Source organism: Ochotona princeps, chromosome 15 (genome assembly GCF_030435755.1).
Source record: "Ochotona princeps isolate mOchPri1 chromosome 15, mOchPri1.hap1, whole genome shotgun sequence".
Taxonomy (NCBI): Eukaryota; Metazoa; Chordata; class Mammalia; order Lagomorpha; family Ochotonidae; genus Ochotona; species Ochotona princeps.
Genome location: NC_080846.1, coordinates 13,707,959 through 13,725,638, shown reverse-complemented (window position 1 = coordinate 13,725,638; position 17,680 = coordinate 13,707,959). Strand labels below are relative to the sequence as shown.

The following is a 17,680-nucleotide window of genomic DNA, read 5'->3' as shown; positions in this document are numbered from 1 at the left end:
AAGATTTGGTTACCTACTCAATAACAGTTTTCTGTGAATGAAAGTCTAGGTTTACCACCTGGCCTTCGCTGGCATGGGTGAGATTGTAGCTACAGTCTTGAGTCTCAACATAACGTTTCTCCAACAGAACAAGCAAAATCAGAAGGGGGCAATCTAGAAAAATGGAAAGCCTTTAGATAATAACATTATTCAAATGCAATACTTACTCTGCCATTAGTAAACAGCTATGGGGAAAAGGGCTTCATGGATAAGCATGGTTAGAGTTGGGAATTTAGAAACGGGCTAAGCAGTCACCTGCAGTGCCAGCATCCTACATGCACTCTGGCTTATTCCCAGTTATCCCACTTCCAATCTGACCCCCTGCCTATGGCCTAGGAAAAGCAACAGAACTTTAGCCAATGTTTGGGTCCCTGTCACTCATGCCTGAGCTTCAGATGAAGTTCCCGTCTCCTGGCTTTGGCCTGAGCCAGTGTTGGCCAGTATCAACTACCTGGGGAGTAAACCAGAAGATAAAAGAACACTTTCTCACCCTCTTTTTCTGATAATTTGTACTCAAATTACTTGTACCTGAAATGGGCATTTTCTGTCCCTGTCACAGAATCAGTGGTTTTTGTTGGTTTATGCATAAATCTGAAACTGTGCCCTAAGCTTATGCCCATTCCTTTTCCCAGTAATGACGCCACCCTGCAGAGCTATATAACCAATTTCAAGGAAAGGCACTTAGCTTGGTAGTAAAGACGATGGTTAATATGCCTGCATCCCCCATCAGAGAACCTGGGTCAGATTCCCAGCTCTGGTTTCTGATTCAAGTTTCCTGCTACTATAGACACTGGAAGGCAATGGGTGATAGCTCTAGTAACCAGCTTCCTGATGCTCACATGGGAGCTGAATTTCTTTCCTTGGTCCTGGCTTTTTGGCAGCCATTTGTGGGAATGAACCAACTGATGGGAACACACACACACACACACACACACACACTTTCTGCCTCTCAAATACATAATAAATTAAGACAAAAATTGTTCAGTGTTTTCTAAATGCTGATAGCAGGATCACCACTTAAGAATGAGAAAATAAAAACACTGACAGTGACTTTCTCCTCTAACATTGCTCCTCTAGTGATATCCACTCACTCATTCATGTGGTAGGACTAACAATTCCCACTTCTGGCTCAGAAGCTCAAATCATAGCCACAACCAGAAAGCATCCCTAATGTTGGCAGCCACCTGTGGTTTGCACCCAGACCACAAAATAGGTACTTTTCATTGAGTAAAAAAGGCAGAAGAAACACTACCACAAAAATGTGTCACAGTCTATCACAGTTCTGTGTGTCTCCATATCTCCCCAGTACAAACTTTGTACATTGCATGGAGGTGCTTATAGCATCACCATCATCATCTTTGCTAACATCTGGAGTACCTAAAAATGAAAGAGCAAACAAATTTATGATTCCCATTTCTTGTCTGAAATGTTCTTCAGGACAAAATTCTCTCCCCAGCAATGGCTTGCAAAATAACTGCTTGTTTTTTGTGCTATTTAAGCATCATCACACTGGGCAAGGATGATTCTTCAAGGTTTTAAACTTTTACTTTCTAATGTACACATAGTAAGAAGTTTTCACTTATTCTTTACTAGTTTTTAACATAAACATAACAACAAAGTCAGATACCTTTGTCTTCTTTGATGAGGACTAAATAATAATGGCCAATTGCCTGACTCAGTTTTCTCAAGGCTGTGAACCTAAATATAATTATATTTATGTTAATATACAAGTATTACTAGCTGTACGCCAACACCTATTCACACTTGCTGGCAGTTCACCCACAGCTCAGGGTCTCCCAAAGATGTTTCAGGAAGCTCTGGGGAAGGTTCTACTTCTGCATGTAGACAAGTATTTTGATATTCTGCTTTGTTGATGACCTGTTGAGGGGAGCTGGTATGAATAGGTTGGAAGCCACTTGGACTCCTTGACTGAGGTCAGTAGGACAAGCCCTTTAAGAATCAATTGGATCTTGGATCCCGAACCCAGTCCGCCATGTGCCCATGGCTCATGGCGGGCTGGGCCCGGACATGCCTGGGTGCGGCCTGCTTCCTTCTGGGGTGAGTACGCCGAGGGGGGAGGCCTCCGTGACTGGGCATGTCCGGGACCCACCCAACACCCTCATTGGGTGGTGGGTGAACGGGATTGGGGAGGGGCGCAACCTCGGGCCTGCAGGATTTAACTTCCGGCTGCCAGAGGCGAGCCGAGGGCTGCGGGAGAGGACGTCTAGCTCGGATCCCGAACCCAGTCCGCCATGTGCCCATGGCTCATGGCGGGCTGGGCCCGGACATGCCTGGGTGCGGCCTGCTTCCTTCTGGGGTGAGTACGCCGAGGGGGGAGGCCTCCGTGACTGGGCATGTCCGGGACCCACCCAACACCCTCATTGGGTGGTGGGTGAACGGGATTGGGGAGGGGCGCAACCTCGGGCCTGCAGGATTTAACTTCCGGCTGCCAGAGGCGAGCCGAGGGCTGCGGGAGAGGACGTCTAGCTCGGATCCCGAACCCAGTCCGCCATGTGCCCATGGCTCATGGCGGGCTGGGCCCGGACATGCCTGGGTGCGGCCTGCTTCCTTCTGGGGTGAGTACGCCGAGGGGGGAGGCCTCCGTGACTGGGCATGTCCGGGACCCACCCAACACCCTCATTGGGTGGTGGGTGAACGGGATTGGGGAGGGGCGCAACCTCGGGCCTGCAGGATTTAACTTCCGGCTGCCAGAGGCGAGCCGAGGGCTGCGGGAGAGGACGTCTAGCTCGGATCCCGAACCCAGTCTGCCATGTGCCCATGGCTCATGGCGGGCTGGGCCCGGACATGCCTGGGTGCGGCCTGCTTCCTTCTGGGGTGAGTACGCCGAGGGGGGAGGCCTCCGCGACTGGGCATGTCCGGGACCCACCCAACACCCTCATTGGGTGGTGGGTGAACGGGATTGGGGAGGGGCGCAACCTCGGGCCTGCAGGATTTAACCTCCGGCTGCCAGAGGCGAGCCGAGGGCTGCGGGAGAGGACGTCTAGCTTGGATCCCGAACCCAGTCCGCCATGTGCCCATGGCTCATGGCGGGCTGGGCCCGGACATGCCTGGGTGCGGCCTGCTTCCTTCTGGGGTGAGTACGCCGAGGGGGGAGGCCTCCGCGACTGGGCATGTCCGGGACCCACCCAACACCCTCATTGGGTGGTGGGTGAACGGGATTGGGGAGGGGCGCAACCTCGGGCCTGCAGGATTTAACCTCCGGCTGCCAGAGGCGAGCCGAGGGCTGCGGGAGAGGACGTCTAGCTTGGATCCCGAACCCAGTCCGCCATGTGCCCATGGCTCATGGCGGGCTGGGCCAGGGCGGCCAGTGCGCCATTTGGCGCCAGGGTGTGCCTGCTGGCCGCCCGGCCGGGGAGCTCTGGGGTATTGGACATCTGAATCGCTGCTGAGATAGCTCTAGAGTGACCCCACTGTTTCTGGGATCTGAGTCAATCCTAAAGATTCCCAATGCCAGTAACTCTTCCTTTGAAGAACTTCCAATCCCTTAATAGTGCTGAGCTTTGAACACCTATCAAGTAAAAGATAAGCTCCGGCTTGTGTAGCAGGCTGGCACCTAATGGTCCTCGGAGCAACCACGTGCAGGTGCGTGATTTACAGCTAGGAACGGTCCCAATCTGGGATGCCACAGCTGGGATGAGGTTCCCACCAAGGGGTGTATGTGCTGGAATGGGGGCTGCGTTCTATCTAGGAAACAGTTGCAGTCACCCGAGGCACTAGTGTGGGCTGGGATTGGATGCACCAAGCCGGTTCAGATCCCAGCACCATCTGGTGTTATGGAGAAACAGGGTAGATGTGGGACTGACTAGGCTGGGTCTCAATCCCCTTCTGAGCCATGTGTGAGCTGTATGTGGGTATGGACGAGCCATGGCTGGGCTGAAACATCCAACAATAAGAGTCAGAATGGGGTGAAAGCCAGCCAGGAAAAGCCACTGTTCCTGCTAGGACAGGAGGTGAACTGAGTAGGGTTGGCTCAAGAACCCCCTGGCAAGCGCAAAATCTGGCATTGGGAGGGGTTCTGATGGAGGAGCCTGGGCAACTCCTCTGGCAGGACACAGTCCCTGCAGGTAAGCGCGAGAAGCATGATTGGAAACAGCCCAGAATAGGCCATGGAAAGTTTCCCACTGGCATGCATTCGGCATGGGTCAGGAGCAGGCCAGGCTGAATCAGTTCATGTCATCCTCTGGCAAATCCGATCACCAGAACAGAGTGTGAAATGGGCCGGGTTTGGTTGCGACAAAACCAGTACACATTCTGGAACGCCAGGGCGTGGTTGCCTGTACTGGATATGAATGCAGCACCCATCCAGCATACGTGAGATCCAGGAAGGGAGGGGCAGAGCTGGCGGGGGGGTTAAGAGGGTTGGTCCCCTCGCTGGACAACCACTCCCACTGGAGAGTTTTGGCTGGGATAGAGACAGACCCGACCAAGCAAGGCTATAACACCTGTGCGCTGCATGTGGACAAGATCAGGGCCACAGCATCAGCTGGCAGAAGCTGGCACTGGGGACTAATTCTGTCGAGTCAAATCACAGGACCACCTAAAGAGTGCATAAACCGGGACAGAGAGACCTGGGAGGGAAAAAGTGGGTTCCCCCTTCTTGGGTCACTATTCCCGTGGGAGGGCATGAAAACTAGGACGGGGGCTGGGATGGCTAGACAGAGGCACTCAACAACATCTGTGAGGGCTGGATGGTTGAGTCGATTAGATAGAACTAAGCTTTAATACCCATTGACAAGTACCAGAGCCAAATGGGATGGGGTACAGACTGGTCTTCTGCTACACAAATTGGCAAACCAGGGTAGGGGGCAGGCTTGGTGGGGGTTATTGTGGGTCGCCCCGACTAGGCTGCAGCTCCCACTGGTTGATGTAAGGGCCGAACCAGACTGGACTGCAACACCCATTGGTTCCAGTGCAACTCGGGACTGAAAACAGAACCAACACAGCAATTGCAACCACCAGCTGATCAGGGTGATGGACTGTGCCGGGCCCTGTGCTTGCTAGAACATACAAGAATCTGGTCTGGGAATACCTCAAAGTATCTTTGGAGATCTCCCCACTTGAACTGCTGGACTCAGAATTCTAACCAAGAAAAGACAGAAGACAGAATAGGACAATCATTCATCTCAGCTACATGTTGGCAGCGAAATATGGGACAAATGGAAACTTCATGATGGACCATATCAATCAGTGGACCACCTCATCGAGCGAAACTGGCAGTGACTCATAACTGGAGAACTATTAACTCCACTTGAGCACATATCTCAGAGCATGCCTCACATATGGGACTTGGGGTGGGCGGGAAACCGGGTGGGGCTTCTCCCTCAATATCCCCTTTTACCTCAGATACATGATGGAAACAATATGGACATAATAGCATTGCCCACCTCCCTATCCCCCTGAACCTTTTTTTTTTTTTTTTTTCTCCTTCTCTTTCTTGATTTTCCTTCAACTATAGTTAACTATGTAAAGATTGTCAACAACAATACAATAAAATGGATTATATAAAAAAAAAAAAAAAAAAAAGAATCAATTGGATCCCTAGAGAGCTCTGGGAAAAGTGACCATTTACGATATAAGATAAACTATCCACATTTTCCAAACATGAGTGGGCACAGAGCTCCCTGCTATGTCACTGGATTTATGAAAAAGGATCAAACTGGATCAATTGTACCTTATCCCCCGAAGACAAGGGGTTTAGAGTCTCTGAGAGTTTAGTTCATTGGTGAAATTTATTCTTCAGCAGTCACACTCAAAGGAGTCTCAGCTCCTTGCTTTATAGGGTAGCAAAGGAAAACTAATTACTACTAAACTAAAATAGCAGTGAAAGACCCTCACCAAAAAGCATGAGCTTTAGCAGCAGCAACGCCATTTTGCAAGGCTTAAAACTAAGAATGACAGGATCTCTGGAAAGGAAGCGGACAAGGACAGGGCAAGCTTGCCTCATATCCGTGGCCAAACATCTGGCCCCCAAATAAGGCAGAAATATTAGGAAAGAGAGCTAACTCAGCGCCAACTCAGCTGTTATCAGGGATAGGGAACCAACTCAAGGCTAAACTAGTCATTATTAAAAATCCCCGGTACTAAAATAAAATTGCCATCATCATGACCCTGGCCTTATAGGAGTCCACCAATCAGAGTCCTGTAACTATGCTTCTTGCTTCTGTAATTGCGCTTCTGCTCCTGAACCCCATAAAAACCCCCAGACCCCAACCTAGGGCGCGCAAGTCTTCCAAGAGACTTTGTTGCCCCAGGTACCTGTGTATCTGAATAAACCTCTTGCTGTTTGCATCCGCACAAGTGGTCTCGTTGTTCCTTGGGAGGGGCCTCTCCAAAGGAGGGACACCCATATCGGGGGTCTTTCATTTGGGGGCTCGTCCGGGATCAGAGACCCCTGCCCAAGGACCACCGACCCACCTCCGGGAGGTAAGCTGGCCAGCGCTTGAAATTTGTTCATGTCCTTGTCTTTGTGTTTGTGTTGAAATTTCGCGCTTGCGTTTGTACGACCCGGCCGTGTCGCTTTGTACTTGGCGGACCCGTGGAGGAGCCGACGGGCTCGGACTCCCGACCGCAACCCTGGAAGACGTTCCGGGGACATTTGGAGTCAGGTTTCTGGCTCATTTGAATTTTGTGAACCTGACCCGAATAGGACTCTTTGGGGCTCCCCCACTGTCTGAAGGGTACACGGTTCGTTTGGGAGACGAGAGATCCGGACTCTCATCACGATCTCCATTTGAGTTTTTGCTTTCGGTTTGGCACCGAAGCCGCGCTGCGAAGTTGTTTTGTTTTAGTGCCGGCCTATTGTTTGTGGTTTTTGTGTTCAGTGTTTTGTCTGTCGAGATAATGGGACAATCTATTACCACCCCACTTAGTCTTACTTTACAGCATTGGCGAGATGTCCAGGACATGGCTAACAATCAGTCAGTAGATGTCCGCAAGAAAAAATGGATTACCCTTTGCTCCTCAGAGTGGCCAACCTTCAACGTCGGCTGGCCAAGAGATGGAACCTTTAATCCTAACATTATTTCACAGGTCAAACACAAAGTGATGAATCCTGGTCCCCATGGTCATCCAGACCAAGTGGCCTATATAATTACCTGGGAGGCCCTCATTCATGCTCCACCTCTGTGGGTCAGGCCTTTTATTACTCTTAAACCACCCTCTACCCCCATCCCCTCTGCTCCTCCTCCCCTTCCAACCCTTGGGCGCCCCTCTCAGTCTTCACTCTACCCAACCCTTGTCAAACCCACACAGATTCAAAATGCAAAGGAAAAATCACCCAAAGTTAAGGTCTTACCCCCAGGAGAAGATCTAGTAATGGACCTGCTGGCTGAGGAACCCCCACCATATCGAGATCAACAAGCGGCAGAAGCTGAACCGGAAGAGACCCCAGCCGCCGCTCCTGCACCTTCCCCGATGGCAGGGCGGCTACGAGGGCGTCGGGAACAACCTCCTGACTCCACTTCCCGTGCCCTCCCTCTGCGGGCCGGTCCCAATGATCGGCTCCAGTACTGGCCGTTTTCTGCCTCTGATTTATACAATTGGAAACATAACAATCCCCCCTTTAGCAAGGATCCCTCTATGCTAACCTCTTTGATTGAGTCTATTTTAGTGACACACCAACCCACTTGGGATGATTGTCAACAGTTACTACAGACATTATTGACGACCGAGGAAAAACAACGGGTTTTCCTGGAGGCCAGGAAAAATGTTCTAGGAGACAATGGCCGCCCCACCCAATTACCCAATGAGATTGATGCAGCCTTTCCTTTGGAGCGGCCCAATTGGGATTTTACTACGGATGAAGGTAGGAACCACCTGCGTCTCTATCGCCAGTTGCTCATAGCGGGTCTCCATGGGGCGGCACGGCGCCCCACCAATCTGGCTCAGATCAAGCAGGTAGTACAAGGGTCCGAGGAAACTCCCTCGGCATTTCTTGAGCGGCTAAAAGAGGCCTACCGTATATACACCCCATATAACCCAGAAGATCCAGGGCAAGCCACCAATGTGGCCATGTCCTTCATCTGGCAATCAGCTCCAGACATTAGAAAGAAACTTGAGAGACTTGATAATCTCAGAGAAAGCTCTATTCAGGATTTACTTAAAGAGGCAGAACGTATCTTTAATAAGCGTGAAACTCAGGAAGAAAGAGATGAGAGACTTAAAAAGGAAGCAGAAGAACGTGATGAAAGGTTGAGACGTGAAGCTGAAGAGAGAGAGAATGTCAGAGATCGCAAAAGAAACAAGGAAATAAGTAGGCTATTAGCCACCATAGTGACAGGACAAACTCAGGAGAGACGAGGAGGGGATCGGAGGAGCCCCCAAGTAGATAAAGATCAATGTGCCTATTGCAAGGAAAGAGGACATTGGGCCAGAGATTGCCCTAAGAACCTAAAGAGATTTAAAAGACCAGGGCACCCGACTTCCATACTGACTCTAGAAGATTAGAGAGGTCAGGGCCAGGAGCCCCCCCCGAGCCCAGGATAACTCTTAACGTTGGGGGGCAACCTGTCACCTTCCTGGTGGATACCGGGGCACAGCACTCGGTGTTGACCCATGCGCCGGGACCTTTGAGCGACAGATCGGCTTGGGTCCAAGGAGCGACCGGAGGAAAAAGATACCATTGGACGACTGACCGAAGAGTGCAGCTGGCGACTGGTAAAGTGACTCATTCTTTTCTACATGTTCCTGATTGCCCCTATCCATTATTGGGACGGGATTTGCTTACCAAATTAAGGGCGCATATACATTTTGAGAGTAATAGGATTCGAATAACTGATCCAAAGGGAGCGCCTCTCCAGGTCCTCACCCTCCAATTAGAAGACGAATACAGGTTATATGAGATTCTGGGGCCAAATAATACAGAGATAAAAAATTTAAACTTAGATTCTTGGATAAAGAGATTTCCTATGGTTTGGGCGGAAACCGGAGGGATAGGCCTTGCACTCCGGCAGCCGCCTCTGATCATTGAACTGAAAGCCACTGCGACTCCGGTCTCTATAAAGCAGTACCCAATGTCCCAAGAGGCTTATCAGGGTATCAGACCACATATCAAGAGACTTCTGGATCAAGGCATTTTAGTTCCTTGCCGATCACCTTGGAATACCCCGCTTCTTCCAGTAAAGAAGCCGGGAACAGAGGACTATAGACCTGTGCAAGATTTAAGGGAAGTTAATAAGAGAGTGGAAGATATTCATCCCACTGTGCCTAATCCCTATAACTTACTTAGCACACTTCCGCCTACACATATTTGGTATACAGTTTTAGATTTGAAGGATGCCTTCTTTTGTCTCAGACTTAGTCCCCAAAGCCAATCTTTGTTTGCTTTTGAATGGAAGGACCCGGACTTGGGACTCTCAGGTCAACTGACCTGGACCAGGTTACCTCAAGGCTTCAAAAATAGTCCCACATTGTTTGATGAGGCTCTCCATCGGGACCTCGCAGATTTCAGAGTCCAGAATCCGACTCTAATACTTTTACAGTATGTGGATGACCTCCTATTGGCAGCAACCACCGAAACAGATTGTCGACAGGGCACTGAGTCCCTGTTACAAACTTTGGGACAATTAGGCTACAGAGCCTCTGCAAAGAAAGCACAGCTCTGCCAAACCCAGGTCACATATCTAGGATACCAGTTAAAAGATGGACAGAGGTGGCTGACTGCCGCCCGCAAGCAGGCGGTGACCAACATTCCCGCCCCAAGGAATTCTCGTCAACTACGAGAATTCCTGGGGACCGCGGGTTTCTGCCGCCTATGGATTCCTGGGTTTGCTGAAATGGCAGCCCCTCTTTACCCCCTTACAAAGCAGGGAGCAACGTTTAACTGGGGGTCTGAGCAGCAACAGGCCTTTGATGATATCAAGCAGGCTCTTCTGACTTCTCCCGCTTTGGGCCTTCCCGATGTCACGAAGCCCTTTGAATTGTTTGTGGATGAAAAGCAGGGCTACGCAAAGGGAGTCCTGACCCAAAGATTGGGGCCCTGGAGGCGACCTGTAGCCTACCTCTCTAAGAAACTGGATACTGTTGCCTCTGGCTGGCCACCTTGTTTGCGGATGGTGGCAGCTATAGCCGTTTTAACTAAGGATGCTGGCAAATTAACTTTGGGACAATCATTGACTATCTTGGCGCCTCATGCAGTTGAGGCCCTAATCAAACAACCACCAGACCGCTGGCTCTCCAATGCCCGTATGACCCATTATCAAGCTATGCTCCTAGACACGGACCGGATACACTTTGGACCGGTTGTTGCCTTAAACCCAGCAACTCTGCTTCCCCAACCGGAGGATATAGAACAGCATGACTGCCTACAGATCCTCGCAGAAGTACACGGGACACGACCAGACCTAACGGATCAGCCCCTCCAGGACGCGGACTTCACCTGGTATACGGACGGGAGCAGCTTCATGGATAATGGAGAACGAAAAGCCGGAGCAGCAGTAACCACAGAGACCGAGGTAGTCTGGGCTAAGGCCCTTCCATCCGGGACTTCAGCCCAGAAGGCTGAACTCATCGCCTTGACCCAGGCGCTCCAAATGGCAAAAGGTAAGAGGCTTAACGTTTATACTGATAGCCGTTATGCTTTCGCCACGGCACATATTCATGGAGAAATATACCGAAGGCGAGGGTTACTGACTTCAGAGGGCAAAGACATTAAAAATAAGTCTGAGATCTTGGCTTTACTTAAGGCCCTGTTTTTGCCTCGAAAATTGAGTATCATCCATTGCTTAGGACACCAAAAAGGACAGAGCCCAGAAGCTCGGGGCAATCGACTGGCAGACACTGCTGCCCGGGAAGTGGCTCTAGAGAACAAAGCTCCGCCTCGAGCTCTTTCTCTAACTACCCAGGAAGTGCGGTCCACCCTGGATACCTCTTTTGAATATGGCTTTGGAGATATAAGAATCTTACAAAAATTAGGGGCACAACATGATGCTGAAAAAGGACATTGGGTATTTCATGGTAAACCTGTAATGCCCCAAAAGCAAACTCGTGAATTAATTACCTGCTTACATAAATTAACCCATCTCAGCAGTAGAAAAATGAAAATCCTTCTGGATAGAGAAGAGAGTCCTTATTTCCTACTAGGGAAAAATAAAATCTTACAAACTGTAGTGGATGAATGTACGGCGTGTGCACAAGTTAATGCGGGAAAAACCAAAGTAGGACAAGGAACTCGAGTGCGAGGACACCGCCCTGGGACTCACTGGGAAATTGATTTCACCGAGGTAAAGCCTGGACAATATGGTTATAAATATCTTCTAGTATTTGTAGATAACTTTTCAGGATGGGTAGAGGCTTTCCCCACTAAACACGAGACTGCAAACGTTATGACCAAGAAACTGTTAGAAGAAATCTTCCCAAGGTATGGTATGCCTCAGGTATTAGGAACAGATAATGGGCCTGCTTTTGTTTCTCAGATAAGTCAATCAGTGTCCAAGTTACTGGGGATTGATTGGAAATTACATTGTGCTTACCGACCCCAGAGTTCAGGACAGGTAGAACGAATGAATAGAACCATCAAGGAGACTTTGACCAAATTCACGCTTGCAACTGGCTCTAGAGACTGGGTGCTCCTCCTTCCGGTAGCCCTTTACCGAATTAGAAATACTCCAGGACTACATGGTCTCACTCCTTTTGAAATCTTGTACGGCGCACCTCCGTCCCCCGTTAGTCTTTCTAGTTCAAATTTAATCCCTTATTTTGCCAATAATCCTTCTTTAAAAGCTCATTTACAGGCCTTACAACTTGTACAGCGGGAAATCTGGAAACCACTTGCAGCTGCCTACAAGGACCAGACGGATCAACCAGTGGTACCCCACCCTTTCCAGATAGGAGACTCTGTGTGGGTCCGCAGACACCAGACTAAGAACCTGGAACCTCGGTGGAAGGGTCCTTACACCGTCCTTTTGACCACACCAACAGCACTCAAAGTAGACGGCATCTCATCTTGGATCCACGCCTCCCACGTCAAAGCTGCCCACTCTTCAGAAGAAGAAAGCAACGCCACGACAACATGGAAAGTCCAACGCACTCAAAATCCTCTAAAGATAAGATTAACCCGTGGGGCTCCCTGATTATTATAGGAGTGATGTTAAATTCTAGCTTAGTTCACAGCAGTCCCCATATCTCCCGATCAATGGCTTGGGAAGTTCTCTCTCAAACTGGAGATGTTGTGTGGTCAACCTCCCAAATAGCCCCCCCTGGGACCTGGTGGCCTGATTTAACCCCTGATGTGTGTGATTTAGTTGCCGGTCTTAATAATTGGGACATCTCCTCAATAGATCCTGCAAAAGAAAGACCTAAATGTATCCCTAAGACCAAGTATGGCTTATGTCCATGCCATCGGGCACCTTATAAGATACCAGGATGCTCCCATCCCCGCTTTCGAGTAGAGCTGCAAAAACTTCCATTTTATGTATGTCCAGGAACTGGAAGAGATAAAACGCAGATACACACTTGTGGGGGGCTAGATGCCTATTTTTGTGCTGCATGGGGTTGTGAGACATCTGGGACAGTCTATTGGAAACCCAACAAAAAGGATTGGATACAAGTCAGCCGGAGTAAGCATACTCCGACCAGCTCAGGACCCGGTACTTGTTTCTTTAACCCTGGGAAAAAATGGTGGAAAGGTAGAGATTGTGAAGATTTCTCTTGTAATCCACTTAACATTTCCTTTACCCCTGAAGGAAGAAAAATAAGTGATCTGCCAGAATGAATTAAGGGAAGGACATGGGGTCTGAGATTTTATATGTCAGGAACAGATCAAGGATTCATTTTCACTCTCAGATTACGTCTGGACCAGGGCCCCTCAAAACCTATTGGTCCCAACCCTGTCCTTCCTAGACAGAGAAAACCCTCTTTATTGGCACCCCAAGTCCCACAAGTTCGTAATATGTTCCAAAATGTTACCACATTATCTCCGCAGATCAGTAACCGCGTTGTGACAACCACAACAGGGGACAGATTATTCGATTTATTGCAAGGAGCCTATTCAACCCTTAATCTCACAGACCCAGATCGGACTCAAGACTGTTGGCTATGTTTGATCTCTAGACCTCCCTATTATGAAGGAACCGCCATTATAGGAAATTATACTAATCACACCTCTACACCCATCAATTGTACTACTGTTCCCCAACATAAATTAACTCTGTCTGAAGTATCCGGACAAGGTCTTTGTATAGGAACTATTCCCACGACACATCAGGCATTATGCAGTCAAATCAAAACATTAACTAAAGGAAATTATAATTTAATGGCTCCCAATGGAACCTATTGGACATGCAATACTGGATTGACTCCATGCATCTCTTCTGTGATACTTAATTTGACTTCTGATTATTGTGTTTTAATAGAATTATGGCCTAAGATTATTTATCATGGTTCCGAATATATTTTTGACCATTTTGAAAATAGATTTCGAACCAAGAGAGAACCAGTGTCCCTCACTCTGGCTTTGTTACTCGGAGGCATAACTGTAGGAGGGATTGCGACAGGAATAGGGACAGGAACCACCGCTCTCATACAAACTGGTCAATTTAAACAGCTCCAAAATGCTATGCACAATGATATAAAAACATTAGAAGAATCAGTTAGTGCCCTTGAAAAGTCTTTAACCTCCCTCTCAGAAGTAGTACTGCAAAATAGAAGAGGATTAGATATTCTATTCTTACAACAGGGAGGACTATGTGTGGCACTCCAAGAAGAATGCTGCTTTTATGCAGATCATACGGGATTAGTGCGAGATAACATGGCTAAACTCAGAGAAAGGCTCAAACAAAGACAACACCTACTAGAGTCAGAACGGGGTTGGTTCGAGAATTGGTTCAACCGGTCACCTTGGTTCACTACCCTAGTAACCTCAATAATGGGACCCCTAATTATTTTTCTCCTAATTTTGTTTTTTGGACCCTGTATTTACAAGAAATTAGTTGCATTTGTTAATAACAGATTCGCACTTATTCAGACTTTAGTAGTAACCTTACATTCTGCACCATACCAGATCGCTCGATCCCGGTACCGTACAATCCAACAAGATGATCCAGATATCCTAGAAATAGAAACCACTACCATCTAGCCGAATGAAAGATTTCATTCGGAGTTAGAAGAAAAAGGGGGGAATGAAAGACCCTCACCAAAAAGCATGAGCTTTAGCAGCAGCAACGCCATTTTGCAAGGCTTAAAACTAAGAATGACAGGATCTCTGGAAAGGAAGCGGACAAGGACAGGGCAAGCTTGCCTCATATCCGTGGCCAAACATCTGGCCCCCAAATAAGGCAGAAATATTAGGAAAGAGAGCTAACTCAGCGCCAACTCAGCTGTTATCAGGGATAGGGAACCAACTCAAGGCTAAACTAGTCATTATTAAAAATCCCCGGTACTAAAATAAAATTGCCATCATCATGACCCTGGCCTTATAGGAGTCCACCAATCAGAGTCCTGTAACTATGCTTCTTGCTTCTGTAATTGCGCTTCTGCTCCTGAACCCCATAAAAACCCCCAGACCCCAACCTAGGGCGCGCAAGTCTTCCAAGAGACTTTGTTGCCCCAGGTACCTGTGTATCTGAATAAACCTCTTGCTGTTTGCATCCGCACAAGTGGTCTCGTTGTTCCTTGGGAGGGGCCTCTCCAAAGGAGGGACACCCATATCGGGGGTCTTTCAGCAGGAGTTCGTGGTAATAGTTTTTACAATATTAAAAGAACATTGGATTCAGTCAGAAGGATCCACTTTAGCTCTGCTACAAACTAGATGACTGACTCTAGACACTGCTGTTGGCATTACAGGCACATGTTTTGAAAAATATGTAAATAAAGGAGGAGGAAACCAAGACTTACTCTCTGTCATTTATATGCAAGATGCTATTCTAGGATTTTTTCTTATGTTGATGAATATAATCTATAGTGTTAGTAACTGATAATTTACTGCCTATTTTCAAGGTTTAGAGACCAAAGGCTTAGAAAAGTTAAGAATTTCTCCAATATTACTCAGCTGATCGGATCAAAGTATGAAAAGTTATTTGCTTTGGACTTCACATCTCTTTTACCATTGCAAATCTGTGGTTTAAAAATTTAGGAGTGCTCAATGGGTAATAAATTTGTTAGTGCTGTTCTGTAAATCTTAGGGCTACCGCAGTGACATCCTATCAAATTATCTTTGTCTCCATTTGTTGAGAGTTTTCTTTAGTTTGTGGTTTGTCAAGCAGTGGAAAAGTAGTTTTGTCCTCTCTATTAAAGTCTAGATCAGGGTCAACTATATAATGGCTGGATTCACTATGTCTATGATAACCCATTCTGATGAAAACGCACAATACGTTCTCTTAGGGGATCAATTGATGGGTATGGAGTGATGTGTGCTAGGAAAGAATATTTTAGCATAAATATTGTTTGTATAAACCAAATTTAATCTCAAAATATTTTAAAAGACTTAAAAGTACAAGGAAAACCTGTTTTCAGCAGTGATGTCTTATGAATGCAATTTTGTTCCCGGTGAAAATTCAGAAGTCGTTTTGTCCAAAAAGAACACTGACATCCTATACTAGGCTTATTTTTTGACATCTTATACTGCACAGTAAACCACATAAGCCTAGCTTCAAATGACTCAGCTATAGGAATGTGTATCTGGTTTGAAAACTGAGTCAGCGCTAGTGCTTTTCTTCACATTACTCTCAAAACTGATTGGAGGTATCTGTGAACACATCTTCTCGATGCTATTGTTTTCTTTCCTTTTTCTAAAACAGTCATCAGATACTTAAGCAATTTAACATCTTTCCATACAGCCAGCGATCACTGCCCGAGAGGTAGCTGTTTGGAGTGTTAGTAACTGAACCAAATATAGGCTTTTGCTAACTCCTAAGAAGCCTTATAAGCAAATTGAATCATTTGAACAGAGTGTAGAACCTACCGAGAAAAAGTTGCCCTATTGGGATAACCATAATGAGGTAGCAATCCGTGTAAAAGTAATTAAATAAAAGTATGACTTTCCTGTGACAGAGGCACAATCTAGGAGCAGGACGAAGAAGACTAAATTATGTAACTATAAATGAGAAGAAATAAAGAGATTCATAGCAAAGAAAGCATGCTAGTAAACAGGAGCTTAAAGCTTCTTTGCTGTGTCTGGGAATAGTTGGACTTCATGGAGTTTGCATCACCTTTTCTTTCCTACTTCTTGGCCTGGCTCACTGCTCTAGCTTTAGCAATGCTGTTCTCAGAGGCTACCTTCTCAGTGATGACCTCACCAACCAGTCTGACTCGTCACTGAAGTTATGCATTTCCACATACCTACAGTACTTTGTTTTCCTTCACTGGTTTAATTTATTTCTGTAGCATGTATCAGCTTCTCCTGTACTATTTTTCTCTCCCATGGGACGTCAGCTCCTTTGGACTGAAACCTTGCTTTGTTTTGTTCACTGCTGTATTCCTGGCATGTGATATTTGTATGTACATCAATATATATATAGACTCACAGTAGAGCAATGGCTAGTGCACAGCGGATTCCCAAAAATCACAGAATAAATAAATACATTGATATTAGGAAGTTTTTAAATGACTTAATACACTCACAGAGACGAGTGTGTCAGAATTAGGTCCCAAAAGCCAGTGGCATTTGAATATCCCAATACATGTATTTTAAGACAGACCCAACAGCATGCTCAAGGCATCTGTAATTGTCTTAACTCTAAACAAAGTGAATGTTTGGAGACACCAACAACCAGGTTAAGTTCAACAGCTCAGCAGTGACAGTGATAAGGAATATTAACTGGTTGTAAATGGACTCTGAATGAATACAAGTGGTCGAAAGGAAACAAGTTGAGGGCAATTTTTTTAGGAGGATGTAAGATCATTTGTGTTACAGTTTTTAGGTGACAATTAGGTTTGTGGTTGATGGACAAGATTCAAGCTGTTTAGCATTCAGACAAGTGCTATGGTGACTCTTTGTTCTTTGCCCAGCAGCAGAATCACCTTTGCCAGTGAGTAAAAGTGACTTCCACATTGTGGAGTGGCTTGGAACAAGGACATTTGCTTTTTGGTTATATTGCATGCATGCCACATGTTGGCAAATAGGCTCTGTTCAACATAATCATGTAGAGACTGAGGTCAGCAGAAACTGCATCTTAGTATACCTTCATATTTTCAGGGCAGGAAAAAGAAAATGTGGTCCAAGTATCATAAATTCCTTCTCAATGCATTCAAGCATGTTAGGTATTCAATAGACTTTTATCTTCTTGAAGGTTACTCTCTTTGAGTCTCCTAAATTACCCTGCTCGAGACAGGTTATTTCTTCATACCTGATCTATATTGCTGTTCTGCATCTTTCTTCATGGAGAGGATACCATAGCTTTCTTTCACTATTGCTTATGTTGAATTTTCTAGGTCTAGGATGTGTATCTTCTATTTTCTTGGTTAGTGATTTTTATCATTAAAACAAACACGTTCTTCATTAGCTTTCCAAGAAAGTTTGCATGAGAAATGTCATCTTTGACAGTGTTTTTATTCTGCATAAGTGCTTAGTTGATCATTTAGCTGGGTATAAAATTTTAGGGCAGAAATATTTCTCTCCTAGTTTTGAAGGCATTTAGTCTATCAGATTTTAACTTTCAGTGTTGTTTTTAAGTTGTTGCATTTCATT

General features: G+C 46.7%; 1 protein-coding gene across 1 annotated transcript; it reads left to right on the top strand.

Annotated features, from left to right (window-relative positions):
• The first annotated feature begins 6,900 nt into the window (after positions 1–6,900).
• Positions 6,901–12,128, top strand: LOC131482103 (uncharacterized). The gene is given in 2 exon segments (XM_058673758.1): positions 6,901–8,524; positions 8,527–12,128. Coding segments are annotated over 2 exon segments (5,226 nt in total).
• The last annotated feature ends 5,552 nt before the right edge of the window (positions 12,129–17,680 follow it).